The sequence below is a fragment of the Xylocopa sonorina genome, chromosome 3 (genome assembly GCF_050948175.1).
Source record: "Xylocopa sonorina isolate GNS202 chromosome 3, iyXylSono1_principal, whole genome shotgun sequence".
In the NCBI taxonomy this organism is placed as follows: Eukaryota; Metazoa; Arthropoda; class Insecta; order Hymenoptera; family Apidae; genus Xylocopa; species Xylocopa sonorina.
The window spans coordinates 2,706,251-2,732,194 of NC_135195.1; the positions used below are offsets into that span (position 1 = coordinate 2,706,251).

Sequence of the window (25,944 nt, forward strand, 5' to 3'; positions counted from 1 at the left end):
TTCTGGCAAAAGGAGTATTTCTTCGAGCGTAATCTAACTGAAATAAAATAAAAAGTATCAGAAGTTCTGCGAAGTATTCACAACTTCCTCCACGTATGCGCGACCATGTCGGCCGCCTTCTCAGCGACCATCATGATGGCGGCGATGGGGTTGCTGTTTGGCACGATCGGGAAGACGGACGCGTCCGCGACGCGAATGTTCGGCACACCGCGCACTCGAAGCTCCGGATCAACCACTGCCGAAGGGTCGTTATCCGCGCCCATTTTGCATGTGCCCGATTGATGGTTTTCCGGCCCGGTTGCAGCTCTTACGTAGCACTCCCAGTATGCGTCACTGCCAAAATGGTAGCTGAAAATTTTTATTAACCTTTACTTGTGTTTTCTTCCAATTAACAATTGATTTCTCATCAGTTATTCGTATAAAATTATTTCAAATATAATTAAAATGATATATGGTGACAACAAATTTATATCTTTTAAATAAATGCTTCGTGGTGTAGCTTGTTTTACGGTTATTAGAGTATATAGAAGTTACTTTAAAAATCGAATTTATCACAATCAAGGAAAGTCACAAGGAAATATCAACTAAAATATCGATATCAGCCTGTTAGTGAATTATCTTCTAATTTTGCATAGATTTTTCAAATCATGTGAATGTATGATGAAACGACAGATAATTACTATTTTTCATATCAAGAATGTAGAGTGTGAGTGTCTTTTGTGTCTGTGACGGGGTATGCGTGGAAACTTAGTAATGAGAATGCTTCGAAGTAAATTAATGGAGTGACTGCGTGCAATCGAGTTCAAGAGGTCTAGGTGCGAAAGGGGAGTGCTTGGGAATGATAAGGATTGCGTGGACGTAACCGTGAGCTTTCGAAGAATGGATGAATAAGAAATGCATCAGGAACAGGGTGAATGTTTAAGGCGAATGAGTCCAATTGAAAGCGAGCAGCAAGAGAGTGCAGAATGATTAACGATAGAGTTAATAGCGACTATAGTTTAACAAAATATTAAGATATATTGTGCCTTACTTCGTGCAAAGTGGATGAATCACAGGCTCCAAGCGAAGGTCCCACTGCTTCATAGTCCGCGTATTGATCAGTTCGATGCTCTTCTTAATACCCTCGACCAACACTTTCAAGTCTTTCGTGTCAGTGAAGTAATTCGGGTAAATCAAAGGCGGCGCTAGCGGGTCACCGGAACGCAGTTTCATGTATCCACGACTGGCCACGTGAACCGTCGTTGGCCTGAACACGATTTGCCTCCTATCGGGGCACAAAGCGAGCGCACCGTTCAAACACTCGAACTCGAGCCCGGTTCTTGGACACTTGGGTGAGAACCCGTCGAAGAACATCTGAATGTCGGGCACACCAGCGACAGCGTAGCTGCTCTCGAAGAACGCGGTCACTTGGGTCAGTCCCGTGCTCGTCATGGGCCCAGTCCTGGTATCCAAGTATTCGTTCACGCTGTTCATCGTCATCACTTCGTACGCAGTGTCCTTAATGCTAAAATGAACCGCGACCGACACGTGGTTGTGCAGATTCTTCCCTACTGGCAAATCTTTGATCACAGGCATGCCCATCTTGATCAAGTCCTCCTTGGGTCCTATCCCGGAGTTTAGTAAAATATGAGGGGATCCAACGGCTCCACCAGATAGAATCACCTCTTTGTCAGCCTTCACGACCCTCTTGTACCCATCCTTGTCGACCAGTTCCACTCCGTAGGCCTTGTTCTGCCAGTTGTTCATCAGAATCCTCGTTACTTGGGCGTTTATCAACACCTTCAGATTTCGCCTGCCGTGCACTGGTCTCAAGTAGTTCCTCGAGGTTGTCCCGCGTACGCCATTCTCGGTCGTCATGGGCGCCACCATGAACCCTGTCTGCGTGTACTCCTTCAACTTCGATGTTCTGTAGCCCAACTCGGAGCCAGCTTTCAACACCTCGTCCGCGAACGCTGGTTTGTGAGGGTAGTATTGCACTTTCATTGGACCAGGTACTGGAACGGTTCTGGGCTTGTCAGAGAGGATGGACGGGTCTATCGGGTTCTCAACGCGTTCGAAATAGTGGCTGATCTCGTCGTAGGACCAACCAAGAGCGCCTCCGCGAGCCCAGCTGTTGTAGATTTCCGGATGACCACGTACGTACATCATACCGTGCATGCCTCCAGTACCGGAAACCATCTTCCCGCGTGGCCATGTGCACACTCCGTTCGTTTCTGGCGACGAGAAACAAAGTTGTTGCAATTATTTTTATTTATTCGAACAGTTCCTTTTAATAAAGACCATAATTGTTGTAACTCGAATTGAAACAATTATTTTACTCCTCTGAAAGTCGGTTCTGAAATTGGCTGGTGTGATCAAACACCGATTCAATAAGAATGTCTATTGCGTTTATTCAAATTACTGCAGCTTTTTGTTAAGAACGACAGATTATTTATTACCCAAACACGCAGTCGGATGAGGTTCCGTAGGCTCCGTCTTGAACTTCCAATCCAAAGTCGAATTGACTGCGTGAACCGCGATCCCAGGAATGGAAGTCATCGACGGCTCTTCCGGTCCCGCTTCGATCAGCAGAACCCTCCACCAAGGGTTGTCGCTTAATCTCCTGGCGATTATAGGCCCAGCCACTCCGGCGCCAACCACGATAAAGTCGAACCTGTGTTTTCGAGATTCGTTACGAATTGAAATATTTCAATAAGTAGTTTGGACATTTGTTGAACGAATGTTTAATGTTTAACACAGTAAGATTGGTGTTGAGATTATATTCTTGCTTTCTTTAAAATTAATTGGGTATAATTATTCTATTGAAAAATATATGAGAGTGGTACGATGTTTACAGAAATTCAAAATTAATATAAGTAAATTTGGAATTTTTCAAACCGACGTATCGAGCTCATTGTAAAATAAATTAGTTTGAGGCTTGTTAGTTTTGGTACTGCAAAATTCTGGTAAATAAATGTAAATATAATATTGTAATATATATATAATCTATAATTGTGACACAGACTAATAGACAATTATATTATAAATATACATGTATTTATTCAAGCGTTTAGTAATAAAAAAAATTATACTAATAATTGCACGAAATATTCCAAACTGCCATTACTAAAGTACTAACAAATAAATGATCATCATACATGTTCATGCATCGTGTTTATCGAAAATTGAATCGTTATCTCTCATCTAAACGCGTAATTAAATTATATAAAGCCAACAAATTTCTCGCAAAGGTAAAAATGGAACGAAATTAAATGAATTCTTTTTTGCAATGCGATAATATTCAGGTAAAATAGTAAAAGCCGACAATCCTTACCATTCATTGGGCACCTCCTCCTGACCAAGTCTATGGCAGGGATCGGAGATGTCGCATCTGGCAGCCATCAGTTTCTCGACCAGACTCATGAAAGACGTCTTGACGCCGCACTTGGCCTGCATGTACGACGTGTCCTTGAAATTGCACATGCAACATCCTGACGTTTCGTTACTGGTGTCCAACTGGCTAGTCTGAAACTGATCAACGAGCCGTTTAATTTAAATCGCTTTCACATTTACGACCCCGTCGCGTTTCACTTCTATTCTTCCGGATGGACGGCGAAAAAAGAAGAATAACAAAATGCCACTCTACGAGGGTGCTCAATTCTACGAGAATTCGTCAGATTTTTACGAGACCCCATATTCAGTTAATTAAATGCATAATTACGCGCATATATAGTAAAACAGATATTCCTCCAGTTTTTGGATAACAAATTTTGTTAAGGACAGTTAAATGAATCCACTTTACGTTATTTTTTATATTTGCCAAAATTATATTAAAAAGACACATGTAATTTAATAGAACATGTAAATTATTAATAATAATAATAACAATTATCGTTAATTGTGATCGAGACGAACCGCGTAACCCCAAATTACAGAGAAATGAAGAACCCTCGGTGCCTTTTAAATTGAGAGCACGTCGCCTATCAACCCCGACAAATCGCGAGCTTTCGACTGGAATATTTAATTGATCAAAGGATCAACGGGTCTATTTACCGGAAACGGGCCTCCAAACGCGAGTGTCAACTGCACCAGCAACGAGAACAGGACGTACAGTCTCATTTTACCCAATCAGAAGCCAGTGTCACCTGCGAACAGAGAGCAACGAATTCGTATTAAGACGGTCCACAAGGAATTTATACTTAAATTATCGTTAGCTGTAACAATTGCGGCTAACCACGTAATCGTGTGTAATTAGCTGGATGCGCAAATATTAACGAAAGTTTCCTCAATCGAGTTCCTAGTAGGAGGGAAGAAAATCCGCGTTTTACTCGAAAATTTCGTGGTTCGCGGCGAAATGATTATTGCTATATGATAAAATCCGCTTTTATGGCGTCGCTTATGCGAGAGGCTCTCGTGTAGTATACTCATATCTTACAGGTGACGTGTTATCGTCATCGATCTCTATTCGTTCGATCTATTGCTGCGTGTCGATTCATTTATAAATATCTGTGATTCTAAAAAATCGGCGAACGTAACGCTATTATCTAACGAAATCCTTTTCCCACTCTGAGCCATCCTCGTTCCAATGTATGCAATGCCAATTATGAAAGAAATTCGACGTATGATAGCAATTAATGCTCGATATGATCAAGATACGAACGTACATCGTTATGCATCATCGCTTTAAAGTATTTTCCCATCGAATCACTTTGAGGTTTACTTAGAAACGTAAAAAATCCGGCTATCTCCTCTTACAGTCACCACGCAAGTTAGTAATTTAATGGATTAACCCATTCACTGCCAGACAAGTTAGAGCGTTTTGCTCTGGGCGCCAAGATTTTCTTTGGTAAGTTTATAGTTATTCAGTGACGAATCGCAACCAATCTAGACTTGTAACAGTTTTAGTACATAGACGCTTATTACGAAATATCTCGTAGTTGACAGTAAGTGAGTTAAATCTGTAACGGTATTCCATGAGATAACTGTTTCATGTTAATTAACTGCTATGATATATATATCGAGGCCATTCGAATAACACGTACCAGTGGATATATGGTGGTTATTCTCGTAAAATATACCAGAAGAAATTAGGTAAAATTGATTTGTTTGAGATTTAGTTCAATAAAAACACTTATTTAGATAATGAACAATATCTACATCTGACACCTTATTTATGAATGGTGAATCTGTAAATAGTGTTACCTCCGATGTTAACAAAAACGTCGGGACGTTACTGAGACAAATTTGGAATTTTACATGGAAAACCTACAAAACTAATTCACTTCACTTAATGGAAAACTTCTTCGACCTGTAATTCAACCGAACAAAGCAGATGATACAGTATTGGCACATTAAGTTCACGCTTTTGCAAATCACATTCAATCTTTTTCAAATCAAATTTGCCCTTTCGCAAATCAAGTACTTCTACTTAAATATTTTATTCGAAAAGAAGGAAATTCCATATATAATATCAACTAGGTAGTAATTACCAATTCATTATTGTTAGTATATATTACATAATTCATAATTGCATGATTAATGTATGTTGTATGTATGTATGAAAACAGTGCGCAAAAATATCAGCAAGAAAATGCAAATGCATCGATCTTTTGCAAAATCTAACTATCTCCAACTTTTTAAATCACCAGCAATTGTTACCATTTTGTGTTACGAAATATACCATTTTGAATTACGTAATATACACTTACACGACTTTAATGAATTGGTAATTACATTTAAATAAATATCTGTATCTTTTTAAATGAAATTTTTCGTTTCTTACTATCTAGTTCACATTTGATGTTTTTTTAAATAAAATATTTTAGTAGAAGTACTTGATTTACTAAAGGATGAATTTGATTTGCAAAAGGGTGAATTTAAAGTGCCAATATTATAATAACTCAAATCAAAATAAGACACATCAAGCTCTCTCATTTAAATCTACCTAACAGAAACCAAATAATTATACGTGAAACATGTAATGGACAATACACCATCCGTCCACATGCATTGTCTTTGAATGTTCAAAGTATAGTTCAGTTGAATTCAGTTAAGTTGCACATTAAGATTCTATTGTTGTTCAAAATATAAAGGGGCCCTAACAGTTCTGTGAAAAGTTGTAAGCCGCTAATAACCATCCGATGGTGATGCGACGTTAAACTACTACGTAGAAAGAGAATATCTACGCGATACTGCAAAGTTATTGCATTTAAAAGGAAGAAATATCGAGTTCCGTACCGTGTATAACTCACCCTTCAATAACTGAATGGAAACTGATTGCTCACGGGTCTGACAAGATAGAATTCGTGGAAAATTATTTGCAATTACAGTAAGTATTTTAAGTGGTATGATAAATCGCTTCCTTTTGAAAAGTGAATTTAAACGGAAGTGATTTTCTCGAAAACGTAGTTTCGAACGAAATAATTTTATCCTATTGTTTCTTTTATATTCCATAAGCTGATCGTTCAGCTGGTTTCTGCATGAGTATACAAAAATCTGCTGAATAGCCATAAAATGATTTCTTACGAAATATAAAAAACAAAAACTTGTATAAATATACAAAATATATTATATGTTCAAAGTGAATGTACGAAATTATATCCAGCTTTTATTAACTAGCATAACATTAGGAATTAATGTATTTAGTATACTTTGCAGACATGAGATTTCATTTCTTTTCATTCATTGTATGTGAAATTATTGAAATTTCTCATATTCGAATACCTACGGAAAATTGATAACGTGACAACAGACGTTTGTCATTTCAAAGTATGCACGTACGTGATCTCCGAATTACTTTTGGATCGCAGACTAAAAACATTTCTAAAAATGTTAGAATTTTATCAGAGAGAAGCACGCAAAGATAAGGTCTGCGTCATAACACATTTTTACGTGACAAATTCTTAAACTGATAATAACAGAGGAATGTATTTTACTGTCGATTACGATTAGCGCAGAACGCGTTAATCTTTATCCATTGATGGAAAAACTTCTTCATTCATTCCACGAAAACTGTGTTACTTTGATGCACAATTTTTCCACTAGACGCAAAGAAACGTTTTACAATATAAAACTACTCTGTCGTTTAATTGGAATCAGCTTTTTTTTTTGGTCAGACATGTTTCTTAATGAGATACAAAGCAATGCCCGACACAGTTGCAGTAATTATTGAAATTTATGATTGCAATTAAGCAAACGATCCTGGAATTGGATAACTCTGTACATTTCCTCGATCTCGAGGAGCAAACGGGTTAAGAAAAAGCGGCGGGGCATGCGACATCTTGAAAGCTGTAAATCACAGCCCTCGGGGCAGCAATGTCGCGCGCGTCCATCAAAAACCGCTCTCAAGTAGAAGAAAATCGCGAGAGCCACGATTGCACACTCTATCTGTTGCTGCACTTCGCTGCATATAGAAAAACCGTTGCACTTAACGCGAGCGGCTGGCATGCATGAATTTTCTACTTGAATAAATGCTCAGAACGGGGGAAGCTGGTTTTCGATTACCTTGACTTTTACTGTACTCTTAGGATCGTTATTCCGAGCTACTTTTCTTGCGCGTGTCACCGTCTCTCCATTTTAGTTTCCGAGATATTTGCGATTATCTCTAGTTGAAATTAGGTTACCAATCTAATTAGCGTCTACTCCTTAGAGACTTTGCTCAGACTTTTTATTTTAATATAAAAATATGTATATGCATAGTGGTGAGGTTTACATACCTCGCATATCTGCAGCGAAACTTTTGCATTGTCGATGCTATTTACTCGTTTCATTACTATGGAATATTAGTTTAGTATAGAGAGATTAATAACGTAGATGGATGAAATATTGAATAAATTTCCTTGATGATAGAGCATTACTTCTATGGAGATTATTTGAAAGTTCCTAAAATATACAAAATTTAAGTAACTTTATGTATTTGTTCATTTTTCTTCCACTAGTCTTTCCCTCTTGTAATATGTATTAACAAACTATCCGCGAGTCGGTTATTAACACCTTTTCTGCAGACTGACGCTATGCAGATGAGTTTTATGCAAGACATTCATAAATATTAGTAACGCATTTACCAATGCTTGTTTTTCTCTCATTTAATGAATATTTTGTTTTGCATAACTATTTGTAAGCAATGAAAAAGAAGTTTGATTGCTTATATCTATAAATTTTGTCAAATTGCCCGGGCATAGGGGTTAGTGTTTGCAAAAATATCATACATTAAAATAATATTATAGTAAATAAAATTACTATATGAAAAACTGGACAGTAAAATATTCCTAAACATTATTATGCTTTTTTCTTACTAGGTGAACTCTTGGGTAAAGTTTTTAAAAATTAAATCTTATACATTAAATGAAATAATAGAAAACTAAATTAAAAATTTATTTTTTTTTTTAATTTAATTTATACCTTTGAAATACTATGTACTATCTATTTTCCAAATTTCATTGAAATCCTACCATTAGTTGTTTTCTAAAAGGTGCACTTTTTTCATCCTTGATGTACAATATGTTGAAGAGTGAATAGTCTATCGATGAGTTGGATTTAAATTGAGACCACATAAGAGTGTCTACACCAGAATTAATTGTTCATGTAACCTAAGTTTAATTAGTAGTTATTTGGAATATTTCAGAAAATCAAACCAACGGATGATTGTACATATGTGAGAAAAAATTTGTTTCAAATAATGATATTGATAAACTATGTAAAAATGGAGAGTGTTCCGTTATCGTAAACATATTTACCACCTAATTTTCTTCTAGTGATAGTGTAGTACTAAAGTATGTAAATTAATAACGAATTAGCGACTGATAGCAGTACTGTTAATCTTTTTTCGGAATTAATAGATTATTTGATATTGATTCAAGATTATTTTGATTTGATTATTGATTTATAATATATATTACTTGCTTAAAAATTTATCGATGATATATTAAGATTAAGCAGGCAACTCACCGATACACTCATTGAATTTAGATATCGTTTAGTGAATGATTCGCGATAGATATCTGTATCAATTTATAAGAAAGATTTGACTCCATCCAAGATAAAATATGAGTATACATAAAAAAAGATCGAAGATAAAATACGAATACCCATGTTGTTATTGTGTACTAGTTTTGAAAAGTAAATTCAATTCATTTTATATATATTTACAATTACATAATTTTGCAGTTAAAGCACGCATAATCCTTTCGACAATAATCGGGAAAATTCGATTAAAAACATTCAAACACGTTTGTGTCGTCCATTTCGAAATTACTACACGAATTTACGTCTATATATTCTTTACGATCAAACGTAATACCATTTTTATGGCACTGCCGATTTTATACAACGACGCAATGGACTCAGTTTTATAATCGGATCACGTTCTCAAAAAAGTAATTATCCGAATACTTTTGGACAATTTCGTAAACGTAATAAAAAATTGAAACAAAACACCTTGTTAGAGATACGATTCATATCATTTGCTAGAGATGTTCATCGCTAATAGATTTCGAAGACGAATCTTTATTTCAGATCACATCTGTACGCGAACGTTCCACGAATATTAACAACATTAACATTACAGACCGTAATCATTATCCAGCACACAGATGTTTAGACAAATGCATAGCCGCGAGAAAAATAACTGAAGAAACAGAGCCTAAGCAGACGCAATTTACCGAGAGTAAATATTATCGCGTTGCAACTTGCTTTAGACATTTCACAGATTCCTGTACACGTATTTCATGTTCCTTACTTTTTCAGACTTAAATTTCCCATGAACACGTGAATGAGTCATCAGTGATTCAGGCATTTTTTAACACATTCGGGATGAGCAACATACGGTATGTGTGTAAGATTTTTCGAGGCAAGACGACAGACAGCACACCGTGTGTGTTTTGAAATTAGACTTGAATTATCAGTCATTAGTAAAAGAGTAATCGTGAGGATGAGATACAGAACGGTGTGTTATCGATAATTATATTTTAAAATAATAACAGAGTGAGAAATTATTATTAGAAACAATTTTCCTCCTACTAAAAATAAGTAATATAAACGAAAAAATATGTTCGTCCCCCCAAAAAATGCCTCATCTCGTTACTTTAGCTGTTTATTTTGGTGAAATTTCTGAAAACTTATCAATACAACTGAAATGTTGAAAATAGCTTCGTAACTTTTGGTGACTTAAAACTTGGTATTTTTCACGTAAAAAACATTTTACCAATCCTATTTTAATTATGTTTAATTCATCCTGCGCAATACCTAAAAAGTTTACTAGAAAATCAATTATTCTTACATAAAATTAATCTACTCGCATAATTCCAGCGAAATCAGCGAGAACAAATTGCACAAACTTATATTTCCATAAATCTCTACATAAATCTCCATATATCAGGCGTGGAGCAAAATAACTAGCATCGTGAAAGTCGAATACGAAGGTGGACCCGATCGAATTAACTTAGAGTTTCACCGATAGCAGGAGAGCCCACGCGGCGAACTCGTTCGTTCGATGATAAAGCGTTCGCTAGATGGAACGAGGAAGCCAGCAAAGCAGGCTGCTTATAAAATCGTCCAGCCGAGTTTGTAACACGGCCAGCGGACAAATTGGTAACAATCCTCTGTGAAAGTGGCGATCAGCAATGGCGGGCAGATAACGCGTTGCCTCCGACGATCTCTTCCTAACCGGACGGAACGCGCGCTTCGATCGACCCGATATGCTCTGCGCGTGAAAGTTTCCGACAGCTGAGCGCGCGTAATTAGCCGCATCATCTTCCTCGCGCCGAATCGCGGCGCGTGGACTTTCGAAAGTCCCGGAAAAGTCGGCCTTTCGGCGAATCCGGCGCGCGCCGAGCTCGAAAGTGAAACGCCTCGCGAAATTATTCGCGTAGAGCACACGTGGCTTGGGAAATGCGAATCGTTTCGTACCAGGATCGATCGATGGCTATTTAGAACTCGAGTTTAGTGGTTGATTTTGGAGAAATTGATCGAGTTCCTTTGATCGATGTGGATCTTGAGCGGAGAGCAAGTGAGAGTCGTAAATGAGTGATCGCACAGTTCGAAGAAGCTTTCCTGGATATATTTACGGTTGATGTAAGGGATGCAACTGTACATGATTACTTTTTTTAGTCACTGCGTATCTTTTTACTATAAAAATTCAGAGAAGGTGGAATAATCAATAAGAGATGGAATATTATGAAATTTTTGTGTGGAATGAATAGTTTTAGAATAAGCAATGTTCTTTAAGTCATGCAATCGAAATTGTACTGTGCTATTATATTATTATGCATGAATCTCATTCTGAATGAGATAAAATATAAACGCATACAAATGAATCGAATTTTTGCCTAGTGTATACTCTCACTTTTGACTCTCACTGCGTACGCGCATATCGTAACGGTTTTAACACGGAGAATTTTGCTGAATAGTGATGAAAGTAGTGAAGAAGTTGCGTATATCGCGAAAGTTGTGCTCGAGTGAATTATGGAAGTGATAAATATGTAGAGTAGTGCGATAGAGGCTATTGTGCTCGAACAGCTATTACTCGAGTGCTCTATTTTGTTGGAAGCTTTACGTGGCTTTGTACAAAATTCCATTTGGTAAGTTTGATTATTTTGTGAATAAACTCTCGTGTTTTCAATAAATACTTCACATTTTTAGGATGCGCGTGTGTTAACTTTTCAGTCTTTCTATGTAACAGATACTTCATATACGTAGTCACTTGTTTTAGTTTTTTTTTTTTTTGACATTGGCTGCTCTTTTTCCAAGACACAAATCAGTCATCAATAATTAAGTTTTCGACTTCCAAATAAAATTAAAAATTGTGCTCCTCAGCTTTTGTTCCATGTATATATTATTTATATGTCACGTACATTTTTCTTTTTATTCACAATTAAATTGTAGTAAGATATAATTGCTTGTATTTGAAGAATTTATACCAATAAAATTTATTTCTAAATATTGAAATGATTCGCCGACAGATTACTTGATTTCTATTTAAGTAAAATTAAAAACTTTTTAAATGATAGTTTATACATTAGAGTCTCCTGTTTCTCTCCAAAAAAAGTATTTTTAAGGACATTGTCAAATTAAAATCTGAGTGTACCTGGATTGCATATTGTATTTTTAATGAACATCAAAAATACATTGTGCATAAATATTTCATTCAGTCACTGTGTCTTCCTTTCATAATATATGCAATACTCTGTTGTAAAGATGGCGATAATAATAACAGCGATTAATATAACTTGAAGTAATCACAATCTTTGCTGTAAAAAATATTAAAGCTACGATAATAACTGTTGGCTATAATATTCATAATATAATGAAGTATATTAAATCGCTGATAAAAAATTACTATTCATAAATACAACTTAAAGAAAATAACAGCAATCTGCTATTTTTTATTCGTTAAACAGACACTTTATAAGATGCACTATATTGTCAAGAAACACACAATTTTAATTAAACTCGATATCATCGCTTTCTCTTCATTTTCTTAAATTTTAAGAGAGAGAGAGAGTATATCCAGTTTCTCTTTCACTATCACGTTCAATGACCCTGATACGTAAAACAGAGCTTAACGCACAAATTAGCTAAACATTATACTACTAAATTGATCGCTCCAAAAAACTACTTCTATATATCGTGTATATTCTTTAATTTCTAATACAATTGCTCCAAAAAGCATTCTTGTGGATAAATAAATTGGATGTATCTTCAATTCGTTCCTTTATCAAACTCCAAGACCGATTGTACATCGTGTAACTATTAATTGTAACTAAAAATGTTAAGAAAAACTAGTACTTTACGACTATAAAAAATGAAAAATTACACTATGCAGAAGGTTATGTACCCGTATGTATATATTATTCAATTTTGTCACACTTATCAATACACTGCGCCACTAATTTCTACAAATTAAATTTTATTTTATTTTATCTTATCGCGTTCAGATTATCATTATTATTATCATTATTTGAGTACATTTTATTTGTATACCCTACACAAAAAAAACTTTAACCAAAGAAAGTTAATACCTAATTCCAAAGTATACTCGCCAATACATATGACACACGAGAAACCAACCATCGATCGACACCTCCATCTTATACGTATACTAAATCTACCTACCCCTACTATCGTCGCGAGCATAAATTAAACAACGCTTTACGAGAAACTTCAAACAGTTACCATATAATTGACACAGATAAGAAAATTCCTGCCAAACACGACGCACTTCGATTTCTTGAAATTTCACCTTCACAAACAGTTTCTATCTTCGGTGTTCGTGGTCAATGAGAACCTGATCGCCGTCAAGGCGCCGTAAACTAATAAATATAAACAAAAAGAGAAACGGAAAAATAAATTACCGAATCTACAGTTTGAACAAACCTGAAGAATCGTCGATAAGGGAGTCGCAGACGAGAGAGGAGGCCGGTAGCGGCTCGTTGAATAGAATTCGAAGCCATTTGGGCGGTCGAAGCGAGTGGTGTGCGCGGGATGCGTGGTCCTTTTGGTGGAGCGACACAAAGAGGAGTTCATCCGAGACAGGACGGACCAGGACTGCGGCTCGTGAAAGCTTGATGCGGAACGACAATCGAAGTCTGGATATATAAAGCGTCCGCGTTCGTGAACGGGAACAAACAAACTTCGAATTCAACTTCCGGTGACCAAAGCCGCTCGTCCGCCCGACGACTGAACGAAATGATAGATTCTGAAGCTCGCCTCGTACTTATATACCGCAATAATTCTAATTGGCAACGTTCATTGGAGACGTTCAGCTGTTAACCTGGCGGTTCACCGCGTTCCTTCGATCCAGCCTCCGATCGATCTATTTCCACGACGTCCGTGATCGCCCGTTAAGAGCCGCATCCGCGGCTCCGGCCGAACTAATTAAGGAGGCTCGCGCCGCGCGAGCTGCTGAAGGAGTAGTCCGTAATCTCGCTCTCTTCCGGAGAAAGAGATCGGCGGAACCGTGACGTCACCCAGTCGGTGAACCGTTCTAGCGTGGGCACACACGTCATGCGAAATGAACCCGAGAGAACAGCGCGAACGAATCGGCTGTGAAACGTGTTTCGACAGGGGGACTGAGAGACGCGCTGAGCCCGATCCTCGGGACAGTGGTTGGTCCCACAGGATAAGAAACTCGCGAGGGCAACCCTTTTTTCTATAAACAGATGCGATGTTTGGTATAATATACTCGTGTGTGTTAGAAATGACGAAAGAAGCGGTTGTAGGGTAGAGGAGATATTGCGATTATTGCTTTCGTACAATGCGATTTTTTCTATTGCCTACGAAATAATATAACAGTTAAATTTAATGTAGTTGTGTATTATATTGCTTTTTTCATTGTTACTGATTTGTTCTGTTTTGGTAGTCGTTTGTATTTTCGCGAGACACTTTTCACACTTTTGCGACGAATAACGTAGTTTTATGTCGTTTCAAAGTCTAGCGAAATATGGGTGACTTAGTTATTTTGTTTAAAAATGTATTGTTCCTGTGCTCGTTTGTAATGTTCAGTTGTAAGTTTTGTATAACAGATGATTTTAGCAAGCATTATACTAAGATGTAACTTTTTTGGCGTTCATGTGGCTAGAAATAACAGAATCTTGCTGTACGTGACTACAGACTTTCGGCAACGATGTGCTATATTTAGCTAAATATTATGTGAGAAAAATTTCTGTACATCACAATTTCGTATAACGCGCACCCATAGAACGCGTAACATATTAACCGTGTTATACAAAAGTCTACTTTAGTTTATTGAAATTTTATTTAGTCGCTCCATTGAATGAGGAAAAGAATTGTATGAAACATTAAAAAAGAAAAGAGAAATACGAAAATAATAAAAAGAAGAATAAATGATAAATTTACTCTTCTAAAAATTAAAATAGTGTATGGTGGCAGTATACTATATAATGTAGTATGATATAATGTGTTAATAGTATAAAAATTTGTTCTGGTTTATTTAAAAGAGGATAAAATTTACATTTAATAAATAATATAAGTTTGCACTAATACAATTAGAATTGTTTATATAGCGTAACTGTTCAATTCCGACAGAAGCAATTAAGGGTTAAAATGTCGATAAAATTCGTTAACATTGTTCCTTCTTCTAATTTCTATCTATCGTTCGAACGCATTTAATTCGAAATTGATTTTTTATATTTAATATTTTTATGAAACATTAGATTAATATAGAATCTAGTGACTTCCGTCAAATCAATTAGTAATTAATCCACGTTATTCATTCTCAATTTTACTGGAATTGGACAAAAGGCTCTGAAGTCGATTAGAAACGACTAAAAGAAACATTCAGAAAAAATGAGATCATTTTCGAAAAGAATGAACAAAGCTCAACTTCAGGACACTGACATTATTTACCAATCTCTTTCAGCATGGCAGTTCGTGTTGGAGACCACAAAAAGACGCCTTCAACATCGAATCTGCCAAAAATAGATTCCCATCTTTTTTCCCTTCTACCATTCAGATATTATCTGGCTGAACAAGTGAATTTTATTAGTATCGCTCTTGTCGTTGGGATAATAATCTCACGTTCTTCTTGGTAAACATATCAGTTCGATAGTATTTTCGTGTATTCGATTAGCAACAATTTCATTTTGTTATTAGCATTTCCTCTTTCGATCGAAAGATCAATCAACATTGTCTTAAATTTACGTCTGATAACACACGAACACAGAGTTCTCAATTAACATGGAACGCGTGTGCGTGAAATTCCATGTGGACGAGTCATCATCGTCCTACGTTACATTAACCCCTATCGATCACGATGACAAACGAGGAATAATTTTGTCATCTTCTTGTTGAAATATAATAATCTTGTAAACAAGTAACTGTCCACGTGTTGTACACGACGGTTCGATGTGAATGGCTAGAATTGTTACTTGGAACCTTGAAAAGATATAATTAAATAGGGGAGGTGAGTACGTCTGGCACACTGCACTCGCTTTCAACCTTCTCTTAGAGTATCAATAGGATGCATTGTAATGAACGTTAAACGAACAAATGAGAACTTGGAAGTAACTCAAATTAGTAGAATGTGTTTTATGTTATAAATTTGAGAAACTTGCAAAGTGGAGATACCATTTTTCATAACATAAATGCACACGCGTAAAAATTTATATAAAGGCATATCTTTCTTTATTTCGATCGCAGCAATGCCGCTGCAACAATTTCGATTGTACATCGAGAACATGCCCTCAAAGCACTTTTTTATGCATAGAAATGTTGATAGTACTTAGTACGTGCGGAATAACTCATAAAAATATTTAAACCCAGATTTACGGCTTTCAACCTACACGTATCGCAAAAAATTATGTATCGGTAAAAGTAAGAAATAACTGTGCACTATTTTACATTATGTATTGCATTAATGTTTAACCAGGTTATAAATTTGATTTTAATAATAACCCAATATATCCATATTTTCTATACTGCCAACATTTTTTTACGTTTGCTACTATAAACACACTATATACGTTATGAAATTATTTTCTAATCTTTCCCTTTTCTGTAAATAGTGCATTGCTTCAAACATTGAACACAGATTGTTAACAATGGCAAGTGTCTAACTCCTCGCTCTAATACTACAATATATAGTATAATTTCAAAAAATCATGGTAACCTTAATTCTGTATAAAAAACAAACAATTTTCCAAAAATCGTTATTACTCCAATTTATTTCGAATTTAAAACCGCGTGTAACTTTCACTCATTTTTCAATGGCAAGAAAAAAAGTAAAGAAATTCTCTTTAAATGCAACAATATTGCTAACGTGTCTGTATCTTCGTTCACACGTTGAATAGCGATATTGTAGCACATGAAAGGCATAATTATTCATCGTACTTTTTGCCATGCACTCGCGATAAACTCACTCGCGTTCGGTTCGTTAAACCCGCGATCGGTTTTAGTGACAAGGATAGGGAAACGTGAACGTGAATGCGTATGGTTCTTTCTCGGAGGTATCGTGAGTCACGAGAGTACATATTTGCGTTCGACCGACTGTTAATTTTCCGGCATCTCGCAGGCATCTCTCAGGCATCTCGAATGCTGTTCCTAATCGAATTGTTATTTCGTCAACAATTGCTAACAATAATTGCCGGATATCGATTAATATGATTCTAATCGAGCTTGAGAAGGTGCGAATACTTTCGTGATTGACTGTACATCGATTTGAGTTATGTACCGGCAGGAGATTGTAAAAGAAACGACTGTTCTAATATTATTAATGGAAATGGCCTTGAAAGTAGCTCTTTCATTTTTTATAGAGAATGGTATTAGATTTAGTGCTTCCAGATTGCAAGTAGAATGTAATAATACTCATTACAAATGTGTCGTAAAGAAAAATTTAGACACCGCTTAAGAAATTCTATACGCATTTTGTAACGATTAGTTTCAAATTAAATGGCTGACTTACATCGTGGACTTTAAAATGTATCAGAAATTGAAAAATCGCAACACGTTCGAGTAATCAATAATTGTAATTATTTTTGCATTATAAACAATAATACGAGTTATTCGTACTTGTGATATTAAATCTTGAGATCGAAGCATGTACGTAGCCATAAGAACCACTTGAAAAGCCTTTCGTAATAATCTTATATCGGTATCGATGTCCGCTTTGATTGGCACAAGTGAAACTTGGAGTTATTAATAGCCTCGAAGAAGCTTGAAACCTTTCGGTGTTTCCGTCTAATAGTTATTAGAAAATCCGTAATTTATGCAATTAAAATCGTGAGGTTAGAATCTAGAAGCATTATATCTTATCACAGATACTTCCGGATATGAGCCTCTTCGTCCTTCGGATCCGAAGTATGTTCGAATGTTTCGTAAGCATGGCGGCTTACTTCATCAGGATGTTCAACGCGATATAAAATTGCTATTTGAAACTTGAGGATGCGAGTGACGTAACGTTCGAACATTTTTTTCGAAAAGATGATGGAAACCTTCGACAATAACAATTATGCGATTCGTAACTCTGAAAATCCCGATGTCTAAAAATTGCAAGATTTAAAATTAAAAAAATATATCTGATGCTCGCTAATTCCTTCTGTGATACTAGTTTCTCGTCACACTTGCGCGTTTAACTTCTATTCAAACTTTGCAACCCCTAATCCCAAGCTGCGCCGCCATCTTTACAAATTCGCGAATTCAGAGTTTCGCGATATCACAAGCTCGATTCGTTGTTACTTTTCACACAGTAAATAGAGTACTGTCTACGTAAATAAGTCACTTTGATCGAAATAAATTACTGTTAATCTTACCATTAAAATTAACAACAAAATGAACCATGATTATATCAATAATAATTCAAGAAAATTCACTTGTTTAGCAAAGAAGACGATTCTACTCTTAAATGAATCATTTTTTTGTAATTAACTGATAAACTTCCTCGTCTCTAATTTCATCGCTGCAATATCTAAGAAGAAGTAGCATTTCGCCGCAGTGCTCACATTTTTATAACATCAAAGTATTGTTTATTTATTTCCCAATATTTAATAATATGAAATAACCAACTAACGTCTCGGATATTTAAATAGACGATCCCGTCGAATCGCGTTGTTAAACGAAAGGAAAGGTAGAATTTTGCGTGGTATGGGTTTAATTGAAAGTTGATCAGAGACGATTGGAAAATAGGGAGCACGACGGAGAGGAAATATATTACGTAGGTACAGGCCGAACCTACCTGCGAATATTGCGAAACGTTTGCACTGCACCTTCGACTGGATTCTGACTAAAACTGACTATCACCTCGCGCGTTATATTGTTTTACGATAAATTAGATAGGTTATCGGGCACGTACAGATGTACAGAGTTCGATAATAATAGCCAATTAACGAATTAGCAAGTGACACAAGTAATCTCTCACGAATTTCTCGATTAGCATCGATTTTGTTACCGGGATCTCGCGACAATTGCCGATTCGATCTCGATTGGAATAGTAGCATTTTTAGTGAATACCTTGTCCGTTATATTACGATTGTACAATTATGTGATAAAGCTTGAAATCGTTGACATTTCATTTATTTTTCTTTTGTTGATCGTTCGCAAAATTAAACGAAGGAGATATTAGTAAATTTTAAAAGAAAAATTGATTGCACTTGTAGTTGAAAATGTATTCGATCGTTTCTGTGAATTCCCATTTAATCTTTTTGTGCCACGTATGGTACATATGTGGATCGCGTGTAAGTTCGGTAGAAGCGAAAAGAAATTCAGATAGCATTGAAAAAATTAGATGAATTTGTTGTACTTTCATCATGTGCAACGACTAATCGTTGTTGGATCAATTAACCTTGCTCAATAAGCTAATATATCTATTCAATTAATTTATTCGTTTATTCGTAGAACTATGATACTTCCATTTTATATCTTTTTATTCATTTTTTTATCGTTCGTTTATATAATAGTGCAACATCAATAATAGTACATGTAAGTGCGTACATGCACAAATAAAATTATGCCAATTAATATGCAGATAATATAAATTATACGGCAAAAAAATGAAGAATTTTTTCTGAGAAAGCAGTGGAATAATTTAATAATACATGTTACAAAAAAGAAGGATTAAATTGAATATCTCCTGAGTTAATTAATATAATTACTGTTGATTGTGCCCTATTATAATTAATCATGAATTAATTAAGTACATTATTATATTATTTGCAATATCTATTTCGCGTTTCCAATAAATTTCTTTCATATGCAACTACTTGTCGTTGGTGATTCACGAAATTTTAAATGCGTAAATTTAAGCATCGTAATCAAGTCATAATTATACGCAGATTAATTAAAAGATAGTTACCAATTAAACGAGATTCATATTGTAGATAGTACTTAGAATACTCGAGGTTTTTGTAGTCGTGTGTAATTGTTATATAAAGATAAATACATAACTTAACAAATATTCTCACAGATATTAAAATAACGAACAGATAACTATTTATAATTTCTCTGATTTTTATCACGGTTACGTCTATTCGTACAAATTGGACGCGACCTTCGGGAGATTAGTAATTGCCCGATTTTACGCGGCAATTACCTCTCAAATTATGTATCGATATCGGATCTACCGTTACACGATCATCTGCTCGATTATTTATTGAAATTTATGCCAGCAACGGAAGCGACCAATTAAACAAGAATTATAAATCTACTGATTAAAAATCCCAACCCTATTTCATTCATTCGTTACTACAAGTATTCTTATTTTCGTGTACAAAATATTATTATTATTATATTATACTTTCAGATTGTCGCAATTTTTTCAATACTCGTACGTCTACATTTTCTCTTAGAAAAATATACATAATTTACTCGATTATGATATATTTACATATTTGAACAGATAAGAGGAAAACTCTTAATGTTTTCCTAGCTTTGGTACATTGAAAAATTAGTTGCACTTTTAGTCGAAAAATATATTTCACTGTTCCTTCCGATTTAATCCTTTCGTGCTACGTGTAATGCATATGTGGGTCACATATGAGTTCAGTAGAACATCGTGGGAGATGATCGTGTATATAGAACTCTGTCGTGCTTTATATTTTCGTTCTTTTACGACGTTCCCTGAATCACTGTACGTTTTTTCTTTTTCCTTTCTATCAAGGCCACGCGTTATTCTGTTCACGTGTGCCGTACGACAAATTTTTGCACGACGAACACGTACTGGTATTTTACTCTCTCTCCTTGCGAATTAAATTGAAAAAATTTAAATAAATTATTCTCGAACAATCATGAAATGAATATTTTTCAGGAGAAATAATTCGCAAGTTTTATTTTGCTTTCGGTGAAGAGAATAAAATTGCTTTCTTGCAAGAAATTGCTGAGATATAATTTTAATATTTTATATTGAAATATGATCGCTTTTAGGTATCAATAACGATTAAATCTAATTGTATCGCATTAAATGAACTAGTTAGATTGTTTTATATTAATACGCATTTTACACGGGGTGTTCAGAAAAAATCATCCAATGTTTGTATGATATATAGAACACACTGTACTGAATAAAAAAGCCTGAGTAAACATAGGTTTGCGAGATACGAACGTTTTTGTTGCTAGCATTACGGTTAACTTACTTCAGTGTTTCTAAACCGCGTTCTGAATCTCTTTATTCGAGTATCAACAGTGGATTTCATCCGTAATTAGTCAGCTGTGTATCGACGATTGCGAATTTTATTAGTATCACACAGTTAGAAAGTATCGTGTTGAAAATGTCAGATATTTCGTAATTCTAATGAAAAGTTAGCAGATTTAGCTGCGCGTCGTCTTTCAACACGGAAAAGTTTCCTAATCGAAGAGTTTCCCTCTCAAAAGCAACAAAGTGAATCATGATGCTGGCAAAGAAAAGTGCTTATATCTTAGAATAAGGTTCACCATTCGACCTACGTTCACTAAGACTCTTTTACTCGGTACAGAGTATTCCACGTATCACATAAATATTGGATAGCTTTTTTTCGAACACTCTGTACAGAAAACGTTGAAAGAACTCCGCGTGTATAGAAATGATCCACGAATGAGTCACTCGTGATGTTCGAGCTGCTTGTGTAATAATTTAATGAAAAATATTTCAGATAAAAATTGCACTAAACAAAAGATTTACAGATGTAAGAGAAATTTTGAAAAGTACCATTTTCAAATTTAATATTTATCCGGTGCTTTTTAAACAGCACGATCTGATCGTACAAAAAAAAAACAACACATTCAATGGCACGACACTTTATCTGTTGTTGTTCCTAAAATCTCGAAAAAGGAATCGTATTATTATAGTATCAGATAATTAAAAAATGGAACGTGTTATTATACCATTGAATCCTATCTTCGTTATTTAGAAATATGATAGTGAAAATATGCAGTATTGTCACTATATACAGTTATTGTTATGTACATTATGTATTACTTATTATGCAAAAAATAATTGGTTTCAAAATCGTGTTTAGATCTTGAAATCTTTTCACTTGCAATACCAATGCTTTTCTTTCTATAAATTAAAAAAGCAAACGGTTGAAACGTCTTAATAACCGATTCGTAAATCACCCTATATATCACCAGAAAAAAAATGAAAATCTACATTTATGGTGATTATGATTATATTGATTAAAATTGCTTAATAATAAAATCAACAATCGCAATACCTTTCAGATTGATCGCCACGTGTCATTTGATTCCCACGAAAGGAATGAAAATGGAAATTGCTTCGAGATTGAATTCTAATATTTTCCATCGAGATCTGATCGTTGTTGTACCAATGAAATTGCTTGCTTGTCGATCGATATAAAAAAAAACATGTTCACTGGCAGAGAGCTCGCGTTATCCTGCGCTTATCAATTTTTAACATTGAATTCCAAAGCAACTACAGATCCCACGATAAGAGAACATCGCTTATTACTTAATGTGCGCTCCAGTTTCTAAACATCGTCGAATTAACGCTAGCAACGATACGATTACGTAAAATTGGTTTGCAACATCGCGACACAGACGTAACCGAGGCGCGCGTTCGAATTATCATTTCCTGCGAGGCTCGCGCGCAACTTTTTCTACGGTACGCGCCTCGGATGCGAGCATCGAAGAGGAGATTCACGCGAACCGGATTCACGAGGCTTGGGTTAAGCAAAATTTGCCCGGACGAAACGAATTTCTACGATGCGATGTCCGCCATGCGTTCCGTACTTTTCGCGTAGAAAGGGAAAGCGATAGTTTCGGCAAGACCGCGATTGCGAATCGTTCGATCTGAGCTCGCGTTACTCAAAACTGCATTATATTCTAATGTGGCCAGCTGTCGAAATTCGAAAATAATGGGATTTTTAATCTCCGCGTTTCGATCTTCTTGCGATCTTCTTGCGATCTGCTTCATAGTTTGCGATCTATTGTTAATTAGAATTGTCGACGAACGTTTCTACGCGAAGTCATTCGGTGACTCATGCGTTCCATTTCGAGCGTGAAGATGCAGATAGAAATGAGAAATGATATTCAGGGTGTTCAGTAACTGGTGGTACAATCAAAAATATAGAATAACAATTTTTCATTCGAGGCTTCGTTCTCGAGAAAATCATCTTTCTCGATATAGCGGATTTCACAGTAGATCATTGCCTCAATTGAAGTTATGTTGATAAACACTTCCAGTATCACGGAAATGTTTTCCTAGCTGTGAAAGATTTTTTAAACCAACATTACCGAAGTTGGATTGGCCGTGCTGGAACAATAGCTTAGCCACCACGCTCTCCTGAGCTTAACACCGCTTGACTTTTACTTATGAAATCATATTAAGTCGATTGTATATTCTGAAGAAATCACAAGTTGCGAGCAATTGAAAGAAAAGATTATTGTAACCTTGCATACATTAAAACAACCGAATACCTTAGAAAGCGTTCATGAAAATTTAATTAGAAGAGCAGAATTATGTTTTCAGTAAGATGGGCAACAGTAATTTTTCAGTCATTTCTGTAAGAATAAACTTTGCTACAAACTTTAAACTTTGTTTCAAACATTCTATTTTATTACCTGTTTGTAACTTACAAAATCGATTTTCTCGAAAACAAAGCCTCAAATGAAAACTGTTATTCTATATTTCCGACTTATTTTTTGTACACCCTGTATATAGATATTTTAATGCCATCTTTTTTGTATCTTGAAAATGGTAGCGGATAAAATGAAGGGGACGAATCATTGGATAACTTTTATCGCTTTCGAATCCTATTGTTTACATTGTTTTACATCCCTAATGGATTTCAGATCGTAATTTATTAAATTAATTAAGAATTTAAATTCAAATTTTTTGCACACTTTTCCGTTTTTATACCACTTTTTATTCCTTGCGTAATTAAATCGTATAATTTGATGGTATTTCTCCAGATAATACGCATCCTGTATTTTTTACACGTTTAAACTTCCATAATTGTATAAACATTTGCAATTTACATAACTATTATAGATATATCTACTATCAGTATCTTTACAATTAATGAAATAGTTCTTTTACGAAGCAATTTGCTGTTTCTTCGTCTTTTTTTTAAGTGGATCTCTTACTTTGTATTATCAGTTATGATAATCATTGTAAATACTCGATAGAATACGATAATGATAGTACTGGTGAATTGACAAAACGAAACAGTACTTTTTCTGCAATTTCATTATAACAACAGTAATTATATAAGTGAATGGTTAAGAATCAAATTATTGCAGTGGCTGTGGCTTTTGTATGATACAGAATTAAAAGATTGTAGCGTAAGAATTAATACCTATGTTCAAATTATTTTATGTAATTGGAAATAATTATTATTATATAGCAAGGGTAATTATTGATAGTAATAATAACTATTATTATTATTGATGACAGGAATCTTTTTTTCTTGTTTCATATAAAAATTATTTAATTATTATTATATCAGATTTTATTTTGGTTATGGATAATTGATACGAGTGATGGAAGTTTTATTTTGTAAAGTTCAACAATATAAAACCGTATAGAATTATATATAATAACAGAATTAATAGATATATTTTAAGAAGCGATGAAGCTGTAGAAATTATGAAACAAATAATATTGTATGTTTTTATATTAAAATCTGGTTAAAATCTGCATTTCGAAGTCCACATAATTTTGAAAAATACTTATTCGTAAAACTGAATTAATTGATTGAGTTGATCTTTTTTTATAAATGTTGGACATGTTTATTTTTAATAAGAATAAATTGAAAGAAGGATATATTTATTCTATTTTTTATGGTAAATAGCTAAGTTTCTCAAATTCTTCTTAAATTTTTTACAACTCCTTCCTGATTAAAATGTATAAATCTCATTGACTTTAACACGTGAATAGATACAAGTTAAAACTTTTTCAAACAAACAAAAACTACTTCCATCGATAAGAAAAAATATTTCCATGATTGATGAATTATCGGTAAAAATGAGCGATAACGATTAGGATATTTAGTTATTTTTAGAGAAATGTCAGTCATCAGAGTTGTTAGATATTAATGTCTTTTTAACGTGTCTCGTTTCTTGACAAATTTATTTTAATAATAGCTTCTTTATTTGTAAAAAAATTAACTCTCTCTCAATTTTTCTTTTCTTAATAATTGTTACTTTTAATCCTTAAATTTTTGGAAATATACCATACCGTATCATATGAAATGAATTAATAATTTACTACTACCATTACTAAAAGTTCAATTAAATTTTCTACATATCATTTAGCGTAGCCTTCAATTATTCTCATACCATTCTTAATATTCAATAAATCTAACTTTTTAGCACAGATAGATCACAAAAGGAATAACTTACATGCACACCACCCCCAATAAATAATAGAGGACCAAAAACGATATTTTCTCAGCACAAAAAAAAGAACAAAACAAACATATAACCACATATAAATGACTAAAAATACGTATAAAATAAATAGACTACGAATATGTATGCAAGTAGATACATATGTAACCACAAGCAATGAAACAAAATTGAAATAAAAATTTGTCCATGGCCGCTGTGAAAAGTACTCTTAACGCATTTAAATGTTTCATAAATGCATAAATGTTCGCAGTCGAATAACAAGCAGCAATAAGCAATCGGCGGCCAATCTTCAGCACTCGTTCCGCTCGCTCTACGAGCGCCGCCACCACTCCACTAATCATCGGACCGTGACAAGAATTCGATCGAATCCTCAACATGCGAACACTCACCGGGCGACAGGGTCGTATCTCTACCCAGTCTCGCTAGGCTCCCGTTCTCGTCATTTTTAACTCGCCCCCTACTCGCTTCGGTCACCCTTCCCGTTTCAATTTCCCGCGGATCGCATGCCCGCTTCCGCCTTTCGAATCCGTTTCGAACGCGTCTCGAATCCGCCCGACGATTTCAGGCGATCAAGGATTTCGTACGCGAGGATAAAGGGAATTAGAAAAACCGCGCTAGGATATTCAAATTTTTCGATCTACTATTATTCTCTAAAGTCTACGTGAAAACGCACAC

The 25,944-nt window shown here is 35.0% G+C and overlaps 2 protein-coding genes across 5 annotated transcripts in view; one reads left to right on the top strand and one right to left on the bottom strand.

Annotated features, from left to right (window-relative positions):
• On the bottom strand, positions 1-25,741 carry LOC143433633 (glucose dehydrogenase [FAD, quinone]). 3 transcript variants are annotated; one of them, XM_076911072.1, is made up of 6 exons: positions 25,659-25,741; positions 4,033-4,124; positions 3,314-3,510; positions 2,439-2,653; positions 1,031-2,213; positions 1-348 (listed from the first exon to the last, which is right to left on the bottom strand). In XM_076911072.1, the coding sequence occupies exons 2-6, from the start codon at positions 4,096-4,098 to the stop codon at positions 78-80; spliced, it is 1,932 nt and encodes a 643-aa protein (XP_076767187.1). In that variant the 5' UTR covers positions 4,099-4,124; positions 25,659-25,741; the 3' UTR covers positions 1-77. The 3 variants fall into 3 exon arrangements, with proteins under 3 accessions (XP_076767187.1, XP_076767185.1, XP_076767186.1); XM_076911070.1 differs by lacking the exon at positions 25,659-25,741 and adding an exon at positions 18,665-18,747; XM_076911071.1 differs by lacking the exon at positions 25,659-25,741 and adding an exon at positions 13,351-13,532.
• Flo2 (flotillin-2) overlaps positions 1-25,944 on the top strand; it is a 177,447-nt gene that overhangs the window by 123,066 nt on the left and 28,437 nt on the right. The gene's annotated exons all lie outside the window — the stretch shown is intronic.

Excerpts from the sequence above, each read along its gene's own strand:
- LOC143433633 (XM_076911072.1), bottom strand. The coding sequence starts at position 4,098 with ATGAGACTGTACGTCCTGTTCTCGTTGCTGGTGCAGTTGACACTCGCG. Across the intron at positions 3,511-4,032 it reads CGTTTGGAGGCCCGTTTCCG|TTTCAGACTAGCCAGTTGGA; the intron begins GTAAATAGACCC and ends CTCGTTGATCAG. Across the intron at positions 2,214-2,438 it reads TCATCCGACTGCGTGTTTGG|AAACGAACGGAGTGTGCACA; the intron begins GTAATAAATAAT and ends TCTCGTCGCCAG.